This window comes from Jaculus jaculus, chromosome 2 (assembly GCF_020740685.1).
Source record: "Jaculus jaculus isolate mJacJac1 chromosome 2, mJacJac1.mat.Y.cur, whole genome shotgun sequence".
Taxonomy (NCBI): domain Eukaryota; kingdom Metazoa; phylum Chordata; class Mammalia; order Rodentia; family Dipodidae; genus Jaculus; species Jaculus jaculus.
The window spans coordinates 120,853,649-120,880,914 of NC_059103.1; the positions used below are offsets into that span (position 1 = coordinate 120,853,649).

At 37.8% G+C, this 27,266-nt stretch overlaps 1 protein-coding gene across 1 annotated transcript in view; it reads right to left on the reverse strand.

The window, feature by feature from the left end:
* The window catches only part of Mrpl1 (mitochondrial ribosomal protein L1), a 103,977-nt gene that overhangs the window by 51,081 nt on the left and 25,630 nt on the right, over window positions 1-27,266 (reverse strand). Inside the window, exons 3-6 of the mRNA XM_004653474.2 lie at window positions 21,853-22,114; window positions 17,590-17,673; window positions 16,490-16,561; window positions 11,056-11,167 (exon numbers count right to left, since the gene is read on the reverse strand). Of these exons, the coding sequence (XP_004653531.1) occupies window positions 11,056-11,167; window positions 16,490-16,561; window positions 17,590-17,673; window positions 21,853-22,114 (530 nt within the window). The remainder of the gene's footprint in view (window positions 1-11,055; window positions 11,168-16,489; window positions 16,562-17,589; window positions 17,674-21,852; window positions 22,115-27,266) is intronic.

Genomic DNA, 27,266 nt, shown 5'->3' on the forward strand with positions numbered 1-27,266 from the left:
ATACAATGGAGTTCTTTTCAGCAGTAAAGAAAAATGAAGTTTGCAGGAAAATGGCTGGAAAGGATTATAGTGAGGTGACCTATGCCCAGAAAGCCAAATGCAACATGTTCTCTCTCATATGTGGTTCCTAGCTAAAAAGGATTGGCCTTCTCTGTGAATTGGAATAAAACTCAGTAACAGAAGTCAGTAAGCTAGAAAGGGGATACAAAGGAATAGAAAAGGAGGGAAGAAGGGGGACTTAATAGGATGGTATTGTATAAATGTAAGTAGAAGAACAGATTGGAAGTGGAAAGGCCTAAGTGAGGTCAGGGGAAGAGATTGAGTAAAGGAAAGGTGGGAGAGGGCTAATCAAAATCTAAGAGGGGATGAATAAGTCATATGAAAACCTACTTTTTTAGACAACTGAACACCCGGAAGCCATAGATTGTTACTAGAAAATTTTCAGTGCCAGATACCTTACAGTGAGTTGTTGGCCAGGGAGATCACTAATGCCCCCAAAGAATTACAGGCTATCGTCAAGGCTGAAGACTCCACATACTTGGGTTGCCAAGGTCACTCTAAAATCTGCTGAAGCTGAACTGAAAGCTTCCTCCATGTAGACCAGCTGACAGAAAGCTGGAAAAAGCTAGGCTGCATGCAGATCAAGGGGAGGGAGAGAAATCACCAGCAGAGATACTTAACAATGAACACTACAAGCCCTAAATTTGGCCAGCCATGCCAAATAAGGCAATGGTTGCAATAGTGGCATGTCTGTTATGGGGGAAACCAAGAGCTCTGTAATTGGACTGGAGGCCTATTCCACAGGAGGGAATGCATGCCTGATACTGAAAACCTATGACAGGGGTAGTCATGAGCTCCAGGTGGTGTAATGTCTGTTGGTGTCTGGCTAAATACTCACCAAACTGGCCAGTAAGCACTTCTCTTTAATTTTCACACTCATATATTAATGCTACTCTCACATTTGGCTAGAGAAGCTTTCCTTGGGATGACTTAGAAGGCACCATGGTGCTGAGAAGAAGTGATAGAGGAGTGCTCAGCACGGTAATATCTATCACACCTTCCAAGGCTCACGGTCTACTGCAGAAGAGATGGCAGAACAAATATTAAGAGACAAAGGAAGGGTAGGACTCCTTACTAAGTGCTTCTCCAGACACAAAATGGCCTGGATATACATGACCTCATAGTACCTGACACTACCTATACAAGACCATCATAATAGGAGGAAAAGATTGACATCAAAATAAAAGAGAGACTGATTGAGGGGGAAAGGAGTATGATGGAGAGTGGATTTTCAAAGGGAAAAGGTGGGGGGGAAGGAAGGTATTGCCATGGGTTATTGTCTATAATTATAGTAGCTGTCAATAAAAAAGCAAATTTAAAACAAGATTTATCTTATCATCAGCAAATAGGTCTCTCCTAGTCAATGCTTACCACCACACACTTGCTATTACTATAAATATCAACTAGGCTAAACTGGTTAATAGTGTTATCTACATATCCTTATTGAATTTTTTTGTTGGTATGTTCTATCAGTTACTAAGAAAAATATTAAAATCCCCAGCAGTACTTGATTAGTATATTTTTCCCTTCAATTATATCTGATTTTGTTTCTTGAACCTTGGAGCTCTGTTTACAGATAAATATGTCCCATTATTACTATAGAATATCCACATTTTTCTCCAGCAGTAGTCTCATCTTAAAGGTCTATTTTGTCTGGTATTAAGAGAGCCAATCCAATTTTCTAATGCTATTTTGTTGTCAAGATCTATTATTTCCCAGCTTACTTCAGTGTATTTATGTATGTAAATATGGTGATTTTCCTGCAGACAGCTTAAGTTGGATTGCTTTTTCGGCATCTCATTAGCTCTGCCTTTTACTTGGAATGTGCAGTCCAATTCCAATTAGCCTGACTATTCACATGGCTGGCAATGGATCTTTATGTGGATATGTTTTCTATTTGTCTCATCTTGTTTGTTCCTTGGTTCCTCCTTTACACACATTTTTGTTTGAAACAAAAAAAAATAGTTATTTTACCCATGGGATTTTTTTTTATGATCATGGAAAATGTTAATAAAAATTTAAAAATTAAAAAAAATAGTTATTTTAAGCTACATCTTTGTTTTTCACTTGTGTTAGAGATTACAATTAGCTACATGTTAACACACAATACATTTCTAACACCTGATCTATCCTCTCCTGTCCCTTTATTTATATATGTCATGCCAAAATCTGTTTTACTACCTGTCTTTAAAATAATTAATATTCACTGGGCTATTCAAGACCAAAATTAAGAGAATCATCCTAACGTCCTTCTACACTTCATATCTAATCAATAATTCTTGTTCTTTCTACCATCTCACTATTCCTCTTAGCTTTTCTTTTCCGTGTTTATCGCCATTGATCATCTTCTACCTAGTACAGGAACCTCCTCCCCAGTCTCTATTAAAGTCTCACCACCCTCACATAGTCACAACAACTAACATGCCAAAAGTACTCATTGTAATAAGAAATCTTAATCTTTTGAGCAATGGTTTTCAATGGGAAATCTAATCTCTATGGAATGGCACACAGTGCTCGCCATGACTGGTCAATTGCCTATCACTGTCTAGCTCCATTAATCACTACTATCTGATTACACTTTATATTCCAAATCACAGATCACAACTGAATTCAAACTTCCTGAACACACTGGCTCTCTCTGAACATTTACATTTTAAAAACCATTTACTCTGCCTGGGATGTAGTCACCAGGCATGTTAGGAAAGCAAATGCCTATTTACGCTTAGCTTCTCAACTTAACTATCTTCATTGTACAATTTTAATTCTAGAAAGCAGTTCCTCGTTCCTCTAAGCACATTGTGCATTGCCTAATACACATTGCATTTTAGTAAAAAATATATTTTCCTATCTCTCTTCTCTTAATGTATACCTTCTTAAATTCATTAAATGTCTCTTCATCACTCACTTCTCTGTACTAAGTACAGTGCCTGGCACATGGCTGGCACAAAATACTCTCCTGCTTACTCAACAAATGATCTGTGAAGGAAGAAATGACATAAATGACATAATTCTCCTAAAATAACTTGAGAATGAATAGCTACTTTAGGCATTACTTTGTAACGAGGTAATAACTATGGTCCACATATAGCAGCAACTTTTTATATAACCCAGTTTTGCATACATTATCATAAAAACACTTCTGGGTAGATGTTATCATGAAACATATTTTATAAATGAACAAATGGAGATAAAATGTGACAAAGTTTGTTCAAGGTCATGATAAGTAGTAAAGCTGAAGTGAGAAAGGTTTATGTTAGCTAGTGTTTCATTGTTTTCGGTATAGCCAAATATTAAATTTATCACTGCTATTTCTAGGGCTGTGCTGTATCTTATTGATGTGCAACTGCTCTCCTCTTTCTTCACTTTCCTTGCTCTGTATGTTTTTTATGATTGGCTATTTTTCACGCTTTTCTTTCTTTTGTGCCCTATCTTTTCCTCTAATTGTCCCTATTCAACAATTAGACAAGCAGAACCTATACTACACTACTTCCACCTGCTGTGCCCTCACTTTTTCTTGTCTGTCCACAAAAGTCAGAGTAGCCATAGTAAGGAAGGAGGAGAGTTAGGATTGTACATGCACATTTCAAGAACATAAGAAAACTAAGAACTAACCTTTGAATCTGGAGAGTTGAGTAAGGAACTGGTTAGAACTAAGAGCAGTATTTTAGATGAATTATGGGAAGAAATGGTTGTTGCTGATAAAAACATGATTGTGTGGCTTTTTGGAACAGATTTGTGGGAGGAATGTGGAAGGATTTAAAACTTTTCTCTAAGAGTTGCCATGCAGTGCTGAAGGCAGAGTTTCATGAACTATTCTGGTCAGAAATGAAAGACCTGAAATCAATAAGCACTATAGACTGTGAGGTCTGGCTCAAAAGGGGAAGAAAGAACTTTGCAGGCACTGGACTACAGCAGTCTGTGTGAGAGTTTTACTTCTTTATATCTCCCCATGTCCTGAACTTGAGCAGCTTCGCACTGCATAGAAATGGACCGGTGTGAGCTGAAGGATTTGGCACAGAAAGAAATGAAAGATTTAGGCTGAAAGTGCTGCCTGTTCCACTGCAATTGGTTGAGAGATTATGACTAGTGACACTCATCGATCCAGGAGATCTGCATTGGAACAGCAGGAAGAAGGAAGACTCTTGAAAGTAAGGGGCCTGAATGCTGAAGAAGTGTATTGCTCTTCAAAGTTGGATTTATCCCCCCATAGGTCAGGTGTAGAGGCAGAGGTAAGAGGATGGCCATGAGTTCAAGGTCAACCTGAGACTACTGAGTTCCAGGTCAGCCTGAGCTACAGTGAAACCTTACCACCACAAAAAGAAACATGAAAAAAAAAATCCACAAAACTCAGTTAGGCACGGTGATACATACCTTTAACTCCAGCACTTGGGAGGCTGAGGTAGGAGGATCACCATGAGTTCAAGGCCAGACTAGATCTAGATAGTGAATTTCAGGTCAGTCTGGGCTAGTCTCACAACCCTACCTCAAAAGACAGGAGAAAAAAGAAATAAATGAGGATCTCCCCCTCTCCCCAGAATTAACAATTTGGTTAGCCCACCTGGTACTATGGAATATAGCCAATGCATAAAAGAGAGGGTCATTGGATTTGCAGCGCAGTTTTATTTGTGGAAATAACCATGTACAATATGAGGCAGGATTGTTGGAAGTTCCTGTGTGGAGACCCAATAGAACTGTAAGGATAAACCATGGGTTACAGTGGAGATCCAGGGTGGATGCCAGGACTATGGGATGGCTACTAAGGAAAGCTGAAGGCTCTCTGTTTCCCAGTCTTGGAGGAGCTCAGCTAGATGGAGGGAATTTGAATTCAAAACTCATCACTGGTTACAGGACTTGGAGATTTGTCACTGGTTAGACTTGTCAGACTTGGAGTTATAGAATTTTATTTGCCCTGTTTTAGATCTTTTATTAGTTCAATCTTTCTTTGCTATGCCCAATGTCATCTTTTGCAGTGTGAATATTTATTCAGTGCCATTATGGTTTTGTTGCTGTTGTTGTTTTATATAGCTGAGTTAAGAGATCTTAAGATTATGGGGAAGTCTGAAGAGCACTGGAATTGATTTAAAAAAAAAAAAAAACTATGGGGACTTTCATTAAAGTTAGGCTGAATGCACTGCATTTTTTAAAAATATTTTTATTTATTTATTTGAGAGTGACAGACAGAGAAAAGGCAGATACAGAGAAGGAGAAAGAATGCGCACGCCAGGGCCTCCAGCCACTGCAAATGAATTCCAGATGCATGCGTCCCCTTATGCGTCCCCTTACTCCTGGGGAGTCGAGCCTCAAACCAGGGTCCTTAGGCTTCACAAGCAAGCGCTTAACCACTAAGCCATCTCTCCAGACCTGCACTGCATTTTATATCATGGATGGTCATCACTTTATGGGGGTCAGAGGTAGAATGTGTTGGTTTGAATTAGGTGTCCCCCATAAACCAATGTGTTCTGAATGCTAAGTACCCAGCTGGTGGCAATTTGAGAATTGCAGCCTCCTGGAAGAAATGTGCTGTTGGGCGGCCGGCTTATTTGTGTTATAGTCAGCTTCTCCTTGCCAGTGTTAGGCACACTCTCCTGCTACTGTTGTGTACCTAATATTGACTGCTAGGTGATGACTAGCCTCCGCTCATGCCATATTTTCCCCTGCCATCATGGAGTTTCTCCTCTAGTCTATAAGCCAAAATAAACCCTTTTTTTCCATCAGCTGCTTTTGGTTTGGTATTTTCTGCCAGCAATAAGACTAACTGTAACACTTCCCAAACAGGGGTACTTTGCTGGGAATCAAGTGTTCAATCACTTGTGCCTATAGAGAACATCTCATATTCAGGCCATAACAGTAACTAATCATTAATACATTCTTTTATAGGTGAACAGTTTTAAAACTAGTATACAAGGAAATTAGGAAATTTTCTATTTTTTGTATTTCTCATTATATAACCTAAGAATTCTGTTCTAGTTTTGCAAGAAATACTCAAAAGTACAGTATGTTATTGTTGGACTTTAAAAGTCTTTTAAATTTCTATTCTTTTACCCTATATGCATCTCAAAAATGATCCAACTTTCCTTCAAAAAGCAGTATCATTTTTAGTAGATTTAAGGATCATTTAGACAATGCTCCAATTGAGATATGGTGTTCAACTCCAAAGCTACAATTTAAAAGAAACACATAGTTGTATAAATCTAATTTTCCAATCATATTCTTCTCTCTTAAATGCCCAAAATTTACTATGATTTGAAGTAATTCAACTGGAAGTCAGACATAGTGAGGCATTTGAGAGTCTAAGGCAAGAGGATTGGGATTTCAACATGTGTTGGATCTACATAATAAGTTCAAGGTTAGCTTGAGCTATGTGGTGACACTTTTAAAAATAAAATAATAATTAAACTGAGCTGGGTGTATATAGATCAATTGCAGAGTGCAAGCTTAGTTTACATAAGGATATGGATTCAGACCCTAGCATCAGATAAATACATAAAATAATCAAAACTTATTACATATGACACAGTATCTACACCATGGTATTAATGTGTATAATAGAAAACCAATTTCATTAAATCCAAGAAATTATTCATATTAGTATTTTATGTTTAGTAAGTGCTAAATAATAAGACTAGAAATGAAAACATTTTAATATCAACAAGACATATCTATATTAGAGATTAAAAAAAAAACTTAAGAGGGCACTTGGGGAGAAGCAAGGTAATTAGCAAAATGGGGCTATATTTCTTCCAAGAAATTTTAAAAAGCAAGTTAATTTTTATTTCATCAAACACAAAAGGAAATACAACGAAAACAAGCTAAAAGTAAACTTGAAAAATAGAGAAATTGCCAATTGTTATGTAAGTAATTAAAATAAAACATGATATAAAATGTGCACATTCAATCTAACCAAAATGGTTACACCCATTCCCATTAGTGACACTGAAACAAAATGGGAAAGTAATGAGCTCAGCTGCAGGCTTGTTTGTTTGTTTTTAATTTCACCCGCTTGCTCAAAATGTAATTTCTATTTTACCCTAATGTCTTTTGTTGGACTTAAGGGGAATCAAATGTTCCTAAACAAGAATCCAAATAACCTCCCTAACTGCACAACATAAGCTTCAATTGTGCTATGTACATCTGGTATATTCTGCTCAACTTCTCTGACAGGTTAATAGTTTTTCTTCATGCTTAAAGAACACAACGTTTTGCCAGTTCTGTTAAACAGACCTTGTGGGAGTGGAAAGAAAACGCTAAAACAACAACAAAAAAGAATGATCTGCTTCTTCAACGTGCCTTGTTAAACAAATGGGGGGGGGGGGCACATAACTTAGGTATATGACCACAGAACATGGAAGGTGTGGTTCTTTATGAAAGTAGAAACCCACAGACAGAGAATGCTTTTTTAAATTTTTTCATAACTTATTTGAGAGCTTGTTTGGAGGTTCTAGCAGGGGAGCGCAGCTACTCGTATACCCTTGACCGAAGACCGGTCCTCCTCTATTCGGGGAAGGTCGTCCTCTTCGACCGAGCGTGCAGCTTCGGGAGGGACGCACATGGAGCGGTGAGGGAGGAAGGGGACACCCGCCTAGCCAGCCAGATCAGCCGAATCAACCCTGGCGATAAATGGGGTGACAGATGTCGCAGCCAGATCGCCCTCACATCCTCATAACTTATTTGAAAGAGAGAGAGACAGAAAGAGGGAGAAAATGGGGATACTGGAGCCTCTAGCCACTGCAAAAGAAGTCCAGACACATGTGCCACCATATGTATCTGGCTTACATGGGTACTGTGCAATCAAACCTAGGTCCTTAGGTTTCATAGGCAAACACACCTTAACCACTAAGCCATCTCTCCAGCACCAAAAGAGAACATTTGAAAAAAAAACTTGTTATGTGGAGAAAAGTTACTTGAAAACCTTTACTTGAAAACCTTTCAAACTAAAAAATCATAGTCCCAAGTTTTGCGGCAACTATGGTAATTAAAAAAAAAATCAAGGCTAAAGAAAATAGAATCCAAAAAGGTCATAGGGAATGGATAAAGTAGCAAAAGTAACCAAATTAATGTTTGTAAAATTACCAAACAAAGCAAGAAACAGAATGAATCCAGATCTGTTAAATATTCACTTTTACTTTTAACTGGCTCTGCCAAGAACTATTTCTTTCTTTGTGACTACAGCCAGTTCAATTAGAGACAAAAAAAAAAAAAAAAAGAAACACTTTCATTAAATCTGAACACATTTTTTTCAATAAACCTTAATTTTAGATCAGACAAGAAAAAGATGTCTGATTCCGTAACAACAAAACTGGGGTAATGGACATATCTGATAAAAATGGCAAGCTTTGGTCCTCTATCAAATAAAAACACATGGGCTAGAGGGATGGCTTAGAGGTTAAGGCATTTACCTGCAAAGCCAAAGGACCCAGGTTCTATTCCCCAGGACCCACATTAGCCAGATGCACAAGGTGGCGTAGGCGTCTGGAATTTGCAATGGCTGGAGGTCCTGGTGCACCTTTTCTTTCTTTCTCTATCTCTCTCCCCACCCCTCCTCCTCCTCCGCTTTCTGTCAAATAAATTCAAAACTTTAAAAATACAAAAAAAAAAAAAAAAAAAGACTGGGCTGGAGAGATGGCTTAGCGGTTAAGGCATCTGCCTGCAAAGCCAAAGGATCCATGTTTGACTCTCCAGGATCCATGTAAGCCAGATGCATATGGTGCCACATGCAACTGGAGTTCATTTGCAGTGGCTGGAGGCCCTGGCACATCCATATTCTCTCTCTCTCTCTCTCTCTCTCTCTCTCCTCTCCTCTCCTCTCCTCTTCTCTCTCCCTCTCTCTCTCTCTCTCTCTCTCTCTCTCTCTCTCTCTCTGGTAAATAAGTAAGTAAAAATATATTTTAAAATATCAATGCACTTCAACTGGGTGCTTCTAAACATTAAAAAAAAAAAAAAAAGAGTAGGGCTGGAGAGATGGCTTAGCGGTTAAGCGCTTGCCTGTGAAGCCTAAGGACCCCGGTTCGAGGCTCGGTTCCCCAGGTCCCACGTTAGCCAGATGCACAAGGGGGCGCACGCATCTGGAGTTCGTTTGCAGAGGCTGGCAGCCCTGGCGTGCCCATTCTCTCTCTCTTCCTCTATCTGTCTTTTTCTCTGTGTCTGTCACTCTCAAATAAATAAATAAATAAATTTTTTTAAAAAAAGAATTTTTTAAAATACATGCTTTGTTTACACAATGTTTTTCAAAACAAAAATCTATCTATATCAGACACTTATACCACCTACAAGTGAAGTTATTTTGCAAGTAAACTTACTATTTTCTCCCAAATGTACTTCCTATTTCAATTAATGATACTAGTTACCAAAAGTACTTAAGCTTAAAAACCCCAGCACCATTTGATTCTTCATTCCTCCCCATTAACCAGTCCCTTAACTATTAACTCACAAAGTCCTGACTTGTTTAACATTTGTCCTCTTCACTCCATCACATTACGAACTTAGTTTAAACATTACCATCTGTAAAGATCTCGAAATAGAAGAGGGACTAGCTAGGAGGATTAAAGAAAGGAGACAAGAGAAGGTAATGGAGGGAACTATGCTCCAAATACATTATGTACATATATTAAAATTACAAATAATTTTTTTAATTACCATTTTTAGTGTCTTGTAATAGGACACTCACTAGTCTCCTGCGTTTAGTTACATACATGTCATACTACACTTTAAAACAACTAAAAGTATATACTCATTAACTCATTATTCAAAGTCCTTTTCAAAACAGCATCAGTTTTCCAACATCATTTCCCATTCTCTACCATGCCAATGTAGAGATGCCATTCCCTCAAGCCAAAGAGAGAAAACTGGTATTTCTTGGACCTAGCCTGTAGTTTCTGGCATACTTCAGTTTCTATGACTAATATAGTCTTTCTACTTCAAGCTGTATTCTCCTTAATTAATTCATCCAGTTACTCTGGGTACAACTTAAGTGTCACCACTTTCTGTGTGTTAACACTCTTCCACAGCACCTTATAAATTAACCAAGTAACTCATACTTTGTAATGTGTATGGCTCATTATGTAGTGACATCACCTCTCCTGGTGAATTTTTTTATGAAAATATTTGTAAGGAACAACTCTATTAAGGGAAAATACATGTAGAGACATGCACATATATATGCATTTAATTATTATTTAATGTACATACTTAATGCTTAAATAAATCAGCATATATATTAAATTGATAAGGAGTTATAAAAGTCAATAAAACAGTAATATAACAATATATCTTGAAGATAATTGTTCTATTAATTTGAAGGTAGGCTATAATCTTAACTTAAAGAACAAGTATTATGAAGTAAATAGGTACTCAAGTTGTATTATAATATCCATATTAATGCCAAAGGAAGAGGAATCAAATCTACAAATTCTTGTAACACAAAACTCAAATGCCTGGGCATTAATATTTATTCTACACACATATTAGCAATCTTCCATTCTAAGTAAACAAAATTGAAAATAAAGTTAATAAGGGAGCTTTAGATGTGGCTTAGTGGCTAAAGGTGCTTGCTTGCAAAACCAGCTAGTATGGGTTGGCCCAGGTTCAATTCCCTAGTACCCACATAAAGCCAGATGCACCAAGTGACACATGCACACAGAATTCGTTTTCCGTGTCAAGAGATCCTGGTATGTCCATTCTCTCTCTGTGTCTCTTCTCACTCTTTGCAATTAAATTAATAAAAATATACTTAGGGCTAGAGAGATTGTTCAGTAGTTAAAGGCACTTGCTTGCAAGGCCTGACAGCCCAGGTTTGATCCTGTAGTACCCATGCAAAGCCAGATGCACGAGGTGGCATATGCATCTGAAGTTTGTTGACAGTGGCAAGAGGCCCTGGCATGCCCACAATCATACTCTGTCTCTCTTGTTTAAATAAATAATTTTTTTAAACAAATAGATATAATTTTAAAACAGAAAGTTGTTAATAAGAGTGAAATAATAAAATGGATTTTCGCTTACTTCTAATGGCTTTGGGAAATTTTTTTTGCAGCTTCTTCTTTAATGGATTAAGTTCAGGCATTATTTCTGGAACCGCTACATAAAAGTCTGCATGAATCTCATCATCCAAAATCTAAAAAGTCAGAGCAAAAAAATAAAATAATCTTAGATTATATAATAAACTTTATAAAAATAAGTAATTTACATCAGGATTTTAAAAAGATAAATTATTCCTCTATTTGAACACAGAATATGAATATGTTCACCAATTTTGAAAAACATCAAAAAGAAAACATTCTCTTATTTTAGAAATACCTGCATCTAACTTTGTAAGAAATGTAATGGTTTTGATTTTTCCATAGGATTATGTAAGGCATAAAGGTACAACCTAGAAAACAGCAGTAATGTGTATATACTCATATAACCTCACAAAACTGAGTTCATGTCTATTAAAGCCAAAGAGACAAACTGAAAATTTTGCAATACATCACATGTAAAATTAGTAACTATTAGCTGACAAACTAACTAGCAACTATTAAGCTTTTTAAATATAGTTCATCAAAAGAATTGAATTTGTAATTAGTTTCACAAAGAACAGAACTAAAATTTTCCTTGTCACCAATAACTAAATTTAAAACTCAAGGGAACAAAAATCAGGTAACTTATCATCTGTCAGGGTTTGAATGTACACTGTCTTCCCCTCTCCCAGCCATGGATTTGTAATTAACCTTCATAGTTAATCCTCAGCTGATGGAGCCTTGCTGAAGGGGAAGTGTGTCACTAGGGGCAGGCCTTGAGATTTTATACTACAGCCCTGCTTACCAGCAGGAGGAAGCTCACTCTCCCCTTCCTTTCCAGTAATGTGGAAATGTGATACCAGCTATCTGCTGGAATCACGCTTCCGCCACTAGAATGAAAATTCCCCTTGAAATTGTAAGCCAAAATAAACCCTTTCTTTCCTTAAGCTGCTTCTAGTCACATGTTTTGTCCTAGCAACAAAAGGGTAACTGCTATGTCATCCATTTTATAATAGATTATTAGAGCAAAGGGATTAATACTTAATTTTAAAAAGACAAATTCAGGCATTCACCCCAAATAATTACTACAGCCCTACACTATACTGCATTTAAAAATTCATGACAAGGGGCTAAAGAGATAGATGGCTTAGTGGTTAAGGCATTTACCAGCAAAACTACAAAAGACTCAGGTTCAATTCAACAGTACCCATGTATAGCCAGATGCACAAGGTTGCACAAGCATCTGGAGTTTATTTGCAGTGGCTGGAGGCCCTGATACACCCATTCTCTCTCTCTCAAACTATCTATCTATCTGACTCTCTCTCTCAAATAAGTAAATGTTGTTGTTGTTGTTGTTGTTGTTGTTGTTTATTTTTCAAGGTAGGGTTTGGCTATGGCTCAGGCTGACCTGGAATTAACTATGTAGTCTCAGGGTGTCCTCGAACTCACAGTGATCTTCCTACCTCTGCCTCCCAAGGGCTGGGATTAAAGGCATGTGCCACCATGCTCAGCTTTCAAATAAGTAAAATTTTTAAGAGAAAAAAAATTGATGATACGACTATAAAATGAAACAGATTTTAGAACAGTATTTACAGAGTAACAAATATTTTACCACTGATTTATTCATACTTTTTGCATATAATCTTACCAAATATACCTTAAATGAGGTTAAGGAAAAACTGAACTCTGGTAAAATTAGGCTATGATTCTGGAGTCTTATTACTCTTTACTACTGTTTCATTTTACATATTAATCTTTAACATCCTGTATACCTCTTTAATTTTTTTTTTGGTTTATTTTTATTTATTTATTTGAGAGCAACAGATAAGAGAGAGGATAGGCGCAACAGGGCTTCCAGCCACTGCAGACGAATTCCAGACGCCTGCACCCCCTTGTGCATCTGGCTAACGTGGGTCCTGGGGAATCAAGCCTCGAACTGGGGTCCTTAGGCTTCACAGGCAAGCGCTTAACCACTAAACCATCTCTCCAGCCCAACATCCTGTATACTTCTTAAAGACAACAACCTATACTAAGTGATGGCTTCACAGGGGTCACAAATTTTGTTTAATACTCTATATAGCTTATTTTATCCACTCCTGACAACCATATAACAAAGCTGGAACTAGAACAGGAAACAGGCAACCAGGCTGAGTCAGTCTGTGCATGCTGTAAGAGGCAGAGTCAGAATTCAAACACAGGTAGTAGGATGGTTGTAGAACTAAGGCTCTCATTCCAAAAACATGAAAACAGGGGCTATTTTGAAATCAACTTAACAAAAGAAGGAGCTTGCTGGGTGTGGTGGCTTTACCCCAGCACTTGGGAGATAGGAGGTTGGCTGTAACTATACTATATTCAACAAAGCTATCTGTCATAACTGAAGAAGAAATAAGAACTTTCCATGATAAAAACAAGCTAAGGGGATATATGACCACTAAGACAGCTCTACAGAAAAACACTTGAAGGGATCCTTCAGACAAACAGAAGGAGAAGCACATATGTGAGACCACAGGAAAGAAATTGAAAAAGACAGTAGGAAAACCATATTCATGTATTTGAAGAATCGATATTATGGAAATGTTTATCTTACCAAAAGTAATCTACAGATTTAAAGCAATCCTCATCAAAATTCTAAAGGCATTCTTTTTTTAAACCTTACTTATTTATTTGTAAGCAGAGAGAGACAGAATAAGCACAAGGGCCTCTAGCTGCTACAAACAAACTCCAGATGCATGCACCACTTTGTACATCTGGCTTTTCATGGGTTCTGGGGAACAGAACTGGGTTATTGGGCAACTACTGAGCTGGCAAGTGCCTTAGCTGCTAATCTATCTCTCTAGCCCCAACCCCCATGGCATTCTTCACAGAAATAAAAAAAAGTCCTAAAATGCATTTGGAAGCACAAAAACCCTCATATACCCAAAGCAAATCTGAGGAACAAAGAGAAAGCAAACCAGACACAGGTGCCACCTTGCGTATTTCTGCCTTACATAGACACTGGAGAATCAAACCTGGGTCCTTTGGCTTTGCAGGCAAGCACCTTAACCACTAAGCTATCTCTCCAGCCCCAGATCCTGATCTTCCTGCAGTGTAGTTACCTTTGCATTGCTGGGCTAATACACCCCACGAAATACTCATGGTGGGAGGAAAGCTTTATTGTAGCTTACGGTCTTCAGGGGAAGCTTAATGATGGCAGGGAAAAGCACAGCATGAGCAGAGGCTGGACATCACCTCTGCCAAATCAGGTAGAAAACAGCAACAAGAGAGAGAGCTAAGGTCAAAGGATAGCTGTCTGTCTATACGACCCCAAAGCCTTCCCAAAGCAACAAATCTCCTCCAGGAAGGCTTAACCTATAAAAACACACTAGTTAAGGTTAACTTACATAGCAGTACAGTCCCTCTAATAATAGATATACCACTAGTTTTCCTAAAGAGAAATTCTATACCTATAGTATTTTTAAAAAACGTCAAAGAATACTTGATTTACTTATTTGTACTACTTTTTCTAATGTAAGGCTAGACAATACCTTCTGCTCTATGTTTCTTTCTTAAGAAGTGAACAGCTTCCTAACATCCAAAAACTGGCTGAGTAGCTATTACAGTTCTACTATATATTTTTGTGCCTTTAGGAAGAAAATAGTTGGAAAGCATTATACAAATTTACTAAAAATAATTAGTTTTTTTGGCTCCAGAGACCAAACTACTCTCAAATGCTCAAAGATTTGTCCCATGTTCATTTTTAGTTAATTAAAGAAAAACCTGAAATGTGGGCTAGAGAGATGGCTCAACAGTTAAAAGTGTTTGCTTCAAAGACTGATCCAGGTTTGATTCCCCAGTAGCTATGTAAAGCCAGATGCACAAAGCGGTGAATGCACCTAGAGATTGTTTGCAATGGGAGGAGGCCCTGGCCACCCATTCTCTCTCTCCCTCCCTCCCTTCATTTCTTTCTCCATCTCAAATAGATAAATAAATAAAAATTTTTAATGAAATGTATTTAAAAATTAAAATAATATGCCAGAAACAAATGGATACTACACTTGGACTTGGCTAAGAACTTGTGTTAAAGCATAATCTCTTCCTATTTTCTACTAGTTCTGATCCCAAGCTCATTTCAGGAATTCTATTTATAAATTTATGATCTCTATAAAATTTAGAGCATTGTCTGAATAGGAAAAAATTAAAAACTACCAGGAATTCTGTGTACCTCAAAGGATAAGTCCAGATAAAGCTACAGCAAATGAAAATCTGGATATGTTATCAAAGGATAAATTTTCAAGTCAGTTTTTCTTACTCTCCTAATATCCCCTACAATTCATAGCCTGAATAACTTTGTTTACAAAGCATACATTTTTTGTTTTTTTTTTTTTAATTTATTTGAGAGTGAAAGACAGAGAGAGAAAGGCAGGGGGAGAGAGAGAGAGAATGGGCGCACCAGGGCTACCAGCCACTGCAAACGAACTCTAGACCCATGCACCCCCTTGTGCATCTGGCTAACGTGGGTCCTGGGGTATAGAGCCTCTAACCGGGATCCTTAGGCTTCATAGGCAAGTGCTTAACCGCTAAGCCATCTCTCCAGCCCTACAAAGCATACTTTAAGAGAATGTTACGGATAGTCTTTCCTGTTTTTAGAGATGACTATGTGCCTCTTCCCACCTCTTCAGAAAGGCTCCATAGGCTGTTAATTTCTGAAGGTGACTACATGCTCACTTGTTAGCTACCAAGCTGAACTGACTATGGCACAAAAGATCAGAGTAGGGCTGGAGAGATGGCTTAGTAGTTAAGGAGCTTGGCTGCAAAGCCTAAGAACTCATGTTTGAGTCTCCAAGTCCCACCTAAGCCAGACACACAAGGATACAAGCATACAATGTTGCATATGTGCACAAGGGGGCACACACATCTGGAGTTTATTTGCAGAGGCTAAAGGCCCTGACATGCCCATTCTCTCCCTCTCTCTCTCCCTCTCTCTCAAACAAAACAAAACAAAACAAGAAGTTCAGTGTAGCCAAAAGCACCCTACAACGGGGAAACACACTACACTTTGTGATCTACCAAGTGACCCATATTTTCACTCCAAGAAAGCAAAACAACTACTTGCTCTTTAGAATTGTATAGAGAGATATCCATGTGTACTATCTTTTAGTTTTCATTTTAAACTTCACTTTCAAGACCTGAAAAATACTGCCCTTTAAAGTCTATCTATGTACTTCTCACAAACAAAATGAAACAATACATAATAAGTAAGTAAAGTAATACAAAAATGTTAAGATGGCTTTTTCTTAGATTTTGAGATTGAAGAAAACACAAAATTTTTTTCTTGTTACATAAGCCTTCTATTTATCAAAAGACATAAATCTAACAATTATGTTCAAAATATGACAAATTGATGGATAGTAGAAATAATAGAATAATCTTTATCACTAATGAACAGAAAAACACTGTACCTTCTGAATCAGATTAGTTCCTCCTGCAAATGCAGCTCCATGTTCTTCTGCTATTTTAACCTCTGTTGCATTCTAAAAGCATAATAGATTATACCAAAGCATAACAGATTACACATTAATTTTTAATTTTAAATAGTTAAGTATACTTTCAAATACTACCAGAAATATTAGTTAAAATGGAAATTATGTTAATTTTTAATTACAATGCATCAATTTTGAATTACATACATCAGATACATTCAGAAAAAAATTAATTTGTAGGTCACTAAACTTTTTCTTTACCGACAAAGGGAATGTGCCAAATTGGCATATTAAGACCCTACCAAGTGACAGGTCTCTAGTTTATCAGCATTACCTGCCAATAGTAAAAACTTTTACATTTAGTTTTGCTAGCATGCATTTTATAAAATTTAGGCATGTCTTAAAAATTAAATATTAATAATTTTCTTCCCATATCATTTCCGTATCAATTCTACCATTTTGTTTTCCTGTGAAAATGTTTTACACCCTCAGTAACTAAAAAGTGTTATAGCATTCTGACAACTATATTCTCCACCATTCTGGGAAGAAAGTAGATTTCTCCCTTGAGAGTGAGGCAGAGAAGACTAAAACATCTCTGGCTTCAACTTTAGATAAAGAAGGAAAAAAGTAAATTTACTAATTCATTGCAAACAAATGTTAATAACACAAAAAGACAATGAAGAGAAGGATTGCTATAATTTCATATATCCTTGACTTTCCTGACTGTCCAGATTGGAAACCGACTTAAATTCTGTTTTCTGAGATTCCACAACAGTAAGTTGTTCCATTGCTTTGAAAAAGTGATTCTACTGAAGCTTAAAGAAGGAAATTTGGGCAGGAAGCAGAAGGTCTGCAGGCTAACCCCACACTTCTCTTCAGAATGGAGGAAAGCAATGTTACATTTAGTTCTTTCTCAAACTAGCGCTCAGCATAAGCCAGGCACTGCTCTGAGCTCCAGCTGGGAAAAGAACCAAGGTGAACATTCGTATTTCACCTAACCATCTTCACTTACTCTACTCACTCATAAGCATGCTCTCATCAAAATTAAATGATATAAATAGTTGACAAAAGCTACTTACCTCTGTAAATACAGCAACTTTGTTGATTTTTGAAGCAAAGGGGTATGGAAAACTAATAACACTGGCAAATGGCTCCACTTTTTTCTAAACATACAATAAGGAAAAATAATTATGAGATAATTATTAAATAATTATGAAAATTCAGCTTTTCTATTTCCTCCTAGACTCTATAAAAAGCAGACCTGACATTTTTAGTTCCTGGAGTTGTTTATTTATTATCAAAATCTAGATCCTCCTGCCTCAGCTTCCTGGTGCTGGGATGACAGGAGTGCACAGCAAAACCTAGCTTTCATTCTACCATATGTCCTCCCAATTATCCAGAACTGCTCACTGATTCTAATTTAAAGCTCTAGAGATCATATTTCTTTTGTTAAAAAAAAGTCTCTCTCTGGGCTGGAGAGATGGCTTAGCGGTTAAGCGCTTGCCTGTGAAGCCTAAGGACCCCGGTTCGAGGCTCGGTTCCCCAGGTCCCACGTTAGCCAGATGCACAAGGGGGCGCACGCGTCTGGAGTTCGTTTGCAGAGGCTGGAAGCCCTGGCGCGCCCATTCTCTCTCTCTCCCTCTATCTGTCTTTCTCTCTGTGTCTGTCGCTCTCAAATAAATAAATAAAAAATTTGTAAAAAAAAAAAAAAAAAAGTCTCTCTCTTGCAAGTTCCATACTTCCCCAGAGCATGGCTTCGATCTATACTGTATCATTCATCGCAGCCTCTCAAATGTCAAGGACACACACGCACGTTTGTGTCTCCTTAGCATTCAGAAACAACTGAGTTGTTCTCCATTTCCTGAGTGTCATGTTCAGACACAAAGGGTAATGATTACAGCTACAGAAAGTGAACAGATCTTATGTAGTTTTCTGCTTAGCAAGTCATCCTAATGACCATTACAGTTCCAAATAATTAAGTAACATAAACCCTAAATCTGAAAATCTCTTTTGAGTGGGTCTATTTTTAAATAACCTGGATCACTATTTCTTTCGAATGTATTTGGGAAGTGAATTAGAAAATCCAAAATAATGACAGACATTGGAAAGACCACAGTAGAGGTGCAAATCCAGTAAGACCACAGAGCTAATCAGCTAATCATAATTGTACCCAATGACCCACACAGTCCTGAGATCAGCCCTGTTAGGGAGGTTTTATATGGAAACAGGCTCTACACCTGCTATGGTTTTGGTGTTTTTAACTTTGGAAGAAAAGAAGAAGGGGTTTCTCCTCTGATAAAACTAATTTGAAGGTTTTATTTTAGAATACTTTATTTTGAGTAGAGACATCCTTCTGAGGATTTTTCAGACATGAAGGTATAAATTCTTAAGTACACTTTATATCAGGCATCCAACTTAGTTTTACTGATTGGCAATCCATTGCTATTAATGTGTCACAACTGACTTCAGCACAGCTTTCATGGTGAGCAGTCACCACAACAGCATTCCTGGGAACACTGGCTCACGGTGAGCAATCACAACAACATTCCTGGGGACACTGGCTTGCTGTACAAATACCTAATTAAAAGTAACATGAAATACCTTAGGGGCTGGAAGTGCGGCACAATGGTATAGCCCTTGTCTACCATGGTCAAGGCACTGGGGTCAGTCCTCTTCCTCACCCCAACCCCCAAGGAAGGGGGGAGCTTATGAAAAGGACAGCCTCTTTTCAGTATCCTTAGCTTGTAAGTGACTTCAATACATGAAATGAAGCTTGTGGTTCTATAGGACATAGCTATAGACTACATTAATGATTGAGAAAAGGATCATCTTGAACACTAAAACTTAAATGAGGCAACAATAAGGTACAAAATAAAAGCTATAACAAAAGTTGGAATAAACTGTTTCTGATACATGATAACTAAGAAATACCTTAAATCTGGGTTCAAATCTAACTCTCCTCATCCCATTACTAAGAGTAAGATACTTCACTTCCTCTGCATCTCTTTCCGAAGATTACTATAGGCTTAAATAAGGAAATGGATACAAAGCACTGTTTCCTATAGTGGCTGACCCACAGAAAGCATTTGGTAAATGTTGCTATTAAGCACTTACTAAGTCTTTTAGATACTATCGCATTTAACCCTCATTAGAACCATACAAGCTAAATATTTTACCTTCCTTTATAAAAAAGGTAAGCACACTGAGACTGTAATAAGCAAAAGAACAAATCCACTAGGCATGGTTGTGCAGATTTTTAATCCCAACACTCGAGAGGCAGAGGTAGGGAGATCACTGTGAGTTTGAGGCCAGCCTAGTACTTCGTAATAAATTTCAGGTCAGCCCGGGCTAGAGTGATACCTACATCAGGGAGAAAAAAAAAAAACAAAAAACACCCAAAAAGGAATAAATCCAAGGTCAAATAACAAAGAAGCTCAAAGTGAAAAAGCAAGAGCAGGATGTTGGTGTAGACTATAATCTTAAAATCTTGACTCCAGAGTTCATGCTATTAAGCACTGCTCTGAGCTGCATGTTTTACTGGTATTTACTGGTAGAAAGTTTACTGGTACTGTCAAGGCTGTTAAAATGCATTAAAATGCTTATATCTTATAATCTGACCCAAAAAAGATGCCCTTAGAAAAAATTCAAATGCTTGTTGTTCTTGTTGTTTTTCAAGATAGGATTTTCACCCTAGCCCAGGCTGACCTGGAATTCACTATGTAGTCTTAGGGTGGCCTCAAACTCACAGTGATCCTCTTACCTCTGCCTCCCAAGTGCTGGGACTAAAGGCATGTGTCACCACGCCTGGCTCTCAAATGTGTTTTAATAATTAGATTTAAGGGGTTGAGGAGATGGCCCAGTGGTTTAAAGTGTTTGCTTACAAAGCCTGCTGGCCCAACTCCCCAGTTCCCATGTAAAGCCAGATAAACAAAATGGTATAAGAAGCCCTAGTGCACATATATCCCATTCTCATTCTCCATCCTCCCCCTACCCCAACAAATAAATGAAACTTTTTTTTTTTTAATTCAGGGCAGTAATAGACTGTAATATTCAAGTTTTAAAGTGTTTTTAAAACTTTTATAGATTTGTAAAGCTTTCTGAAGAACTAATGGGGGCTGGAGAGATGGCTTAGCGGTTAAACGTTTGCCTGTGAAGCCTGAGGACCCTGGTTCAAGGCTCGATTCCCCAGGACCCACGTTAGCCAGATACACAAGGGGGTGCACGCATCTGGAGTTCGTTTGCAGTGGCTGGAGGCTCTGGCATGCCCGTTCTCTCTCTCTCTCTGCCTCTTTCTCTCTATTGCTCTCAACTTAATAAATAAAAATGAACAAAAAAATTTTTTTTAAAAAAGAACTAATGGATAAGCAGAGCAAAATACTCTTAAACAGTAAAGTAAGGAACTTGGAACTCCACCCATACAAAGGTAGTCTCAATCTAGGGCTTCAAGGACTCCCATTTGAGCTCAGCCACAGCTTTCATTTACAAAGAAGAAAGGAACATGATACCCAGACAGCTTTAAGTCATTTTCCAAAGCTATTTGGACATCTCAATTAAATACCTTCATCAAAACTCACACTAGTGATTCGTCAGGTAAAAAGATACATGCTTATCAATTCTTTAGTCTGTTTTCAATATATTTTATATTTGATAAATAATACTTCCATGCTTAAGTATAGAACAATCATGAGGCTTTCTAAAAAATTATTACTGAAGACCAATTTTAAAAGTTAAAAATTCAGGTCCAGGGAGATGGCTTAGCAGTTAAAAGTGTTTGTTTCTAAAACTTGCAGCCCAGATTCAAGTCCCTAGTACACATGTAAAGTCAGATGCACAAGTAGTATGTATATGCATCTGCAGTTCATCTGCAATGACAAGAAGCCCTGGTGTACCCCCCCCACACACACACACCCTTTCTCTCCCTCTTTCTCTCTGCTTAAAAATAAATAAAAAATTTAAAAAAAAAAAAAAAGCAGCCGGGTGTGGTGGCACATGCCTTTAATCCCAGCACTTGAGAGGAAGAGGTAGGAGGATTACCGTGAGTTTGAGGCCACCCTGAGATTACATATGGTAAATTCCAGGTCAGCCTGAGTTAGAAGTGAAATCCTACTTTGAAAAACAAAATAAATAAATAAAACAAGCTGGGCATGGTGGCACACGCCTTTAATCCCTACACTAGGGAAGCAGAGATAGAAGGATCACGATGAGTTCAAGGCCACCCTGAGACTCCTTAGTGAATTCCAGATCAGCCTGGACTAGAGTAAGACCCTATCTCCAAAAAATAAAATAAAAATAAAACAACACCAATTCATGCAGCCACTTCAAATAAACTTGAATCCACATACCTTTGTCCCCAGTGACATATCCAGTGTCAAATCAAGATAAACACCTTGCTTTGGGTTAGTGAAGTCCAGAATTTGAAATTTCCTAAGTAACTGGATAGCTTTCTCCACCTCATAGATCCGCCTCGGGTATAAGCGTTTTAAATAGACATCATCCTCAGGTTCCCCTTCCATAAAAGAGTAGGACTTCACTTTTATTTCATCTGGTTTTTCATTTGATGCCTTGCCTTTGGCATCTTTTTTTGTTTTTGGTTTCCTTGCAGGCCTTAAAAAAAGACACATTAAGGTTAGCTATATCAGTAGGTTATTCCAGGAGATTTTTTTTAAACCCAATTTATATAAGACAAAAAAAACAACAAAAAATAGTTTAAATCAAAGGCACACATTGCTTTATAGTTTTCTCTATTTATTAACAAACCAGTGCTATGCACAGCCAGGACAAGTTCGATAACACAGTGATGCTACTTTCCAAAAACTTACAAACAAGTAGAGAAGACATATATACAAAAACATAATTTCAATTTAATTTAACAAGTACTATAAGAATGTTTATTAAGGAATGGAGAAGTCAGCTAAGCCAGCTTAGGAAGTTAGGGAAGAGTTGTGAAACATCACCACATACCCGATACTGAAGGATAAGAAAGTTAACTTTGGGACACAAAATAAGAGAGGCTAGGAAGAGGACTCAGTGGATAAAGCACTGGATGCACAATCATGAGGATAAGTCTGGATCCGCAGCACCCAGGTCAATGACAAGTGATTTCAGCAATCTGTAAGCACAGCACTTGGAGGTGGAGACACGGGATCCCTGGGCATGGTGGCTAGCTAGACAAGCTAAATCAGCGAAACTTTCTCAGAAAAGTGGAGAATAACAGAGGAAGATACTTGACATCAAACTTTAGCCTGCACATGCACACGTGTGTGCACTCACATGTCAACACATACCACACACATGCACACACAAAAAGAAATATGTCCATGTAATATCTTGTACTCAAATGTTTTTAGCAGCATTATTCCTACTAGCTAATAGTTCAAAACAACTCAAATATTTATTATTTGATGAGTTCATAAAATGTGAGACTGCAATATGATGGAATTGTTTCAATTAATTTTGTGTGTATATGGTATGCATATAAGTGTGGGTACATGTGTGTATGTGTGTGTGCAAGTGTGAGTGCACATGTGTGTACATTCATTCTGAGGTTAACATTGGGTGTCTTCCTCAATTGCTCTCCCAACTTATTTATTAAGACAGGAGATCTCCCTTGAATCCAGTGCTTGTCAACTGGACTGTCTACCTAGACAGGCTGCTCCGGAGCATCTCTGCCTCCCGGGTGCTGGGGTTACAGGCAGCCACCACACCCACACACCATTTATGAGGGTGCTGGGGATTCAGACTTAGGTCCTCACACTTGCACAGCTAGCTCCTTACCCACTGAACCATCTCCCTAGCCCCTTAATTAATTTTTTAAGTTAGCATTCAAGGTCATAGGTTTATTATGCAATTGTTTTCACACATCAATGTCAGTGTATCTTGTTCATATTTGCCTTCCTCTCTTTCCTCCCCCATCCCTTTCTCATTTCTTTCTGTCCCCTGCTTTTGCCCCCACAACAGTCCTTCTTTTAGCTTTCACATCACATGTGTTCTCTTTAACATAATGATCTCCTGTTCAAACCATTGTCCTGCCAGTGCAAATGTCATTTTATTTTCCTTTATGGCTGAAAAGAATTCCACTGTGCTTATGTGCAACATCATTTTCTTAATCTGTCCATCTATTTTTCTTTTTTTTTTTATTTTTCAAGGTAGGGTCTTGCTCTAGCTCAGGCCAACCTGGAATTAACCTCAAACTAATAGCAATTCTTCTTAACTCAGCCTCCCAAGTGCTGGGATTAAAAGCATGTGCCACCACACCCAGCAATCTGTCCATCTTTTGATGAATATCTAGGCTGATTCTATTTCTTAGCAACAGTGCATTAGTACATCAGTAAACATGAATATGTAAGTATCTCTGTGTACGCTGACTTAACAGTCCTTTGTAGACTGGAAAGATGGCTCAATGGTTAGCAATACTTCCTGTGCAAGAAAGAGGGGAGCCTTAGGGACCTGAGAAACTGCTCAAGTGGTATTCCTAGGACCCATGTAAACAGCAGGGAGTGGCCACATGTCTGTAATTCCAGTTCCATACAGGAGCAGAATCTGAGAATTACCAGAAATTGCAAAAAAAAAAAGGGGGGGGGCTGGGTCCAGCATCAATAAAAGATTGACTACAATAAGCATGAGCAAAACAGCAATGGAACCAGACATGTGAAGTCCTGCTCTAGCCACCACAAGTGAGCATACCCTACTGTGAGCAAGTATATGAGGCACCACATAAACAAACAAAAATAAATAATAGGACTGAAGAGATGGCTTAGCGGTTAAGCACTTGCCTGCTAAGGACCCCGGTTCGAGGCTCGATTCCCCAGGACCCCCATCAGCCAGATGCACAAGGGGGTGCATGCATCTGGCCCCATTCTCTCTATCTGCCTCTTTTTCTGTCACTGTCAAATAAATAAATAAAAATATTTTAAAAAATAGAGATTGCCTTACATAAAAAAAATTAATAAATCAAGCAAGAAAGAAACCTTTGGGTCTACACACAGCAGTGCGATAGCTAGTTCATATGCTTGTTTAAAAAATATTTTATTTTCATTTATTTATTTATTAGAAGGAGAGAGAATGGGTACACCAGGGCCTCTAGCCACTGCAAAGGAATTCCAGATGCATGCACCACCACGTGCATCTTACATGGATTCTGGGGAGTTGAAACTAGGTTCTTAGGCTTCAAAGGCAGTTTTTATTTTCTCTTCTCTGTCATAACTAAGACTGTTATAATTTAACTGTATAAACATAAACCCAAATGTTATTTATTTATTTATTTATTTGGGTTTTCCAGATAGGGTTTCACTCTAGCTCAGGCTGACCTGGAATTTATGTTTATATTATGTTATATTTAAACCTATGACAGTAAATATTTTAAAAAGCATTTACTGGCCATTTTCATTTCTTCTTTTGAGTTCAATTCAGTAATCAATATTGATAGTTTAAGGTATTTTTAGTGTTTAATTTCTATAGTTCTTTACATATTATAAATACTGATACCCTGACTGATGTCAATTTTTTTATGTCAATTCTTAAGATTATTTCCTATGCTACTTAGTCCTTTTCAGAAATCCTTGGCTATGCCTTGAAGTAAATATGATGAAATATTAACCAGCAACAAAAAGAAATCAAATATTTATACATGCTACAAACATGTACTAACCCTAAAAATCTTAAACATAAACACAGTGTAGAGATTTCTCATTATATAATCACAGAAGAACACATATTATATTACTCATACAAAATACCAAGGATCTATAGACACTGAAGTTAGATTTAAGGGCTGGAGAGATGGCTTAGCAGTTAAGGCGCTTGCCAATAAAGCCAAAGGACCCAGGTTCAATTAATTCCCCAGTACCCACATAAAACCAGAAGCATGCATCCGGAATTCATTTGCAGTGTCTAAAGGCCCTGGCATGCCTACTCTCTCTATATGCCTCTTTCTCTCAAATAAATAAATAAATAATTTTTTAATAAAGTATATTTAGACAGGCATGGTGGTACAACACACCTTTAGGCCCAGCACTCAGGAGGCAGAAGCAGGAGGATCACCATGAGTTCAAGGCCACCTTGAAATTTTATAGTGAATTCCAGATTAGCCTGAGCTAGAGCAAAGACCCTACCTCAAAAATTAAAAAAGAAAAAAAGGAATTAGTGGTTGTTTAGGCAAAGGAGAGTGTTTGAAGGAATGGAAAATGACTCCTAATGGAGACAGGGTATTTCAGGAGAACAATGAAAATGTTCTAAATAAAATATTGTAGTGAAAGCTGCACAATTACGTGACTATACTAAAAGCTACTATCTATACACTCTAAGTGAGGGAACCCCACTGTATATAAATCTTATCTTATTGAAGTTAATTTTTTAAAAATAGACAAAACTCAAATGATAAAAAGCATTGTGGCCGGGTGTGGTGGCGCACACCTTTAGTCCCAGCACTTGGGAGATAAGAGGCAGGAGGACTGCCGTGAGTTTGAGGCCACTCTGAGATTACATAGTAAATTCCAGGTCAGCCTGAGCTAGAGTGAAACCCTACCTGGAAAACCAAAAAAAAAAAAAAAAAAAAGCATTGTGCCACAAAATAAGATAGTATGTAAGAAGAGCCAATGCAAGTTCTATATGACTAGCATCAGTTGGAAAATTTTTCCTCTTATAGATTTAGACAGTAAGTGTTTTAGCTATGAGAATACTGAGGTTTCCATTGCAATGAGTCAATTCTGCTTGTATAATGCAAAAGCAGCCATAGGCAATACATAAATGAGTGAGCATTGCTATGTGTTCCAATAAAGCTTTATTTGTAAACATGGAATTTGAATTATATAATTCTCATAAGTCACAAAATATTCTGCATTGTAATCATTTAAAAATATTAAAATCATTCTTAGTTTACAAACTACACAAAAACAGGTATGACCCATTGGCTACAGAATGCTGACTCCTGAACTCAAAGGATAACACAGAAGACAGGAAACCAGCTGGAAACTCCAGATCACAGTTGGTCTGCTCTAGCTAGAAGCAAAGAGATGCTCCTGAGCATGAGTGGCACATGAATTTCAATAGAGTATCCCAGCTGCAATAAGAGAGATGAACCTAAAGAAAGCAGGATGGGAGACAAGAGGTTAGTCCCTCCCTCTATTCTCAAGGAGGCAGGTTGAGGCTGAACATGTAATGGTAATAAGTCTGGAAAGGACAACAGAGCAGAAAAATATATACAAGGTAAATACAGGAAAATGAAAGAACAGGTTTTTGGATTTAAAAAAAAAACTAGATATGCAATAGTTTATCATTAACTAAGAGTAGGAAAAAAAGAAAGCAAAACAGTTCTCTGGGGAAGAAGGTAGTCACAGTGATAAGTTCAGTTCTCTGGGGACGGAAGTACTCAAGAGATAATATAATAAGTTCAGTTCCAAAGAGGGCCGAGTGCTCTTTACACCCTCTCTACCCAAGCACCTTAGCTAGATGGCCCTGTAATGCCTGCCACTAAGGAGGCAGAATGCACTTCCTGGCCCTGTGAAATGGTGATGTGACTAGTTTGGGCAGACAAAATAAAGAAGTGACAGCTTCCCTGCTCTAAGCTTAAATCTGGAGGGGCTTCATATGTTTCCACTTTAAGGTCTGTTATTTATGCCCTTTTGGTAAGCACATGACTCAGCTAAGCCAAGGCAGGAGAATAAGAGACATGAGATCAGAGCTGGCCCCACAAAGCCCCAAGCTAAATTAGGAAATTCTCATCTGACCTGAAAATTCAAAGCAGAACAGCAAATCTAGA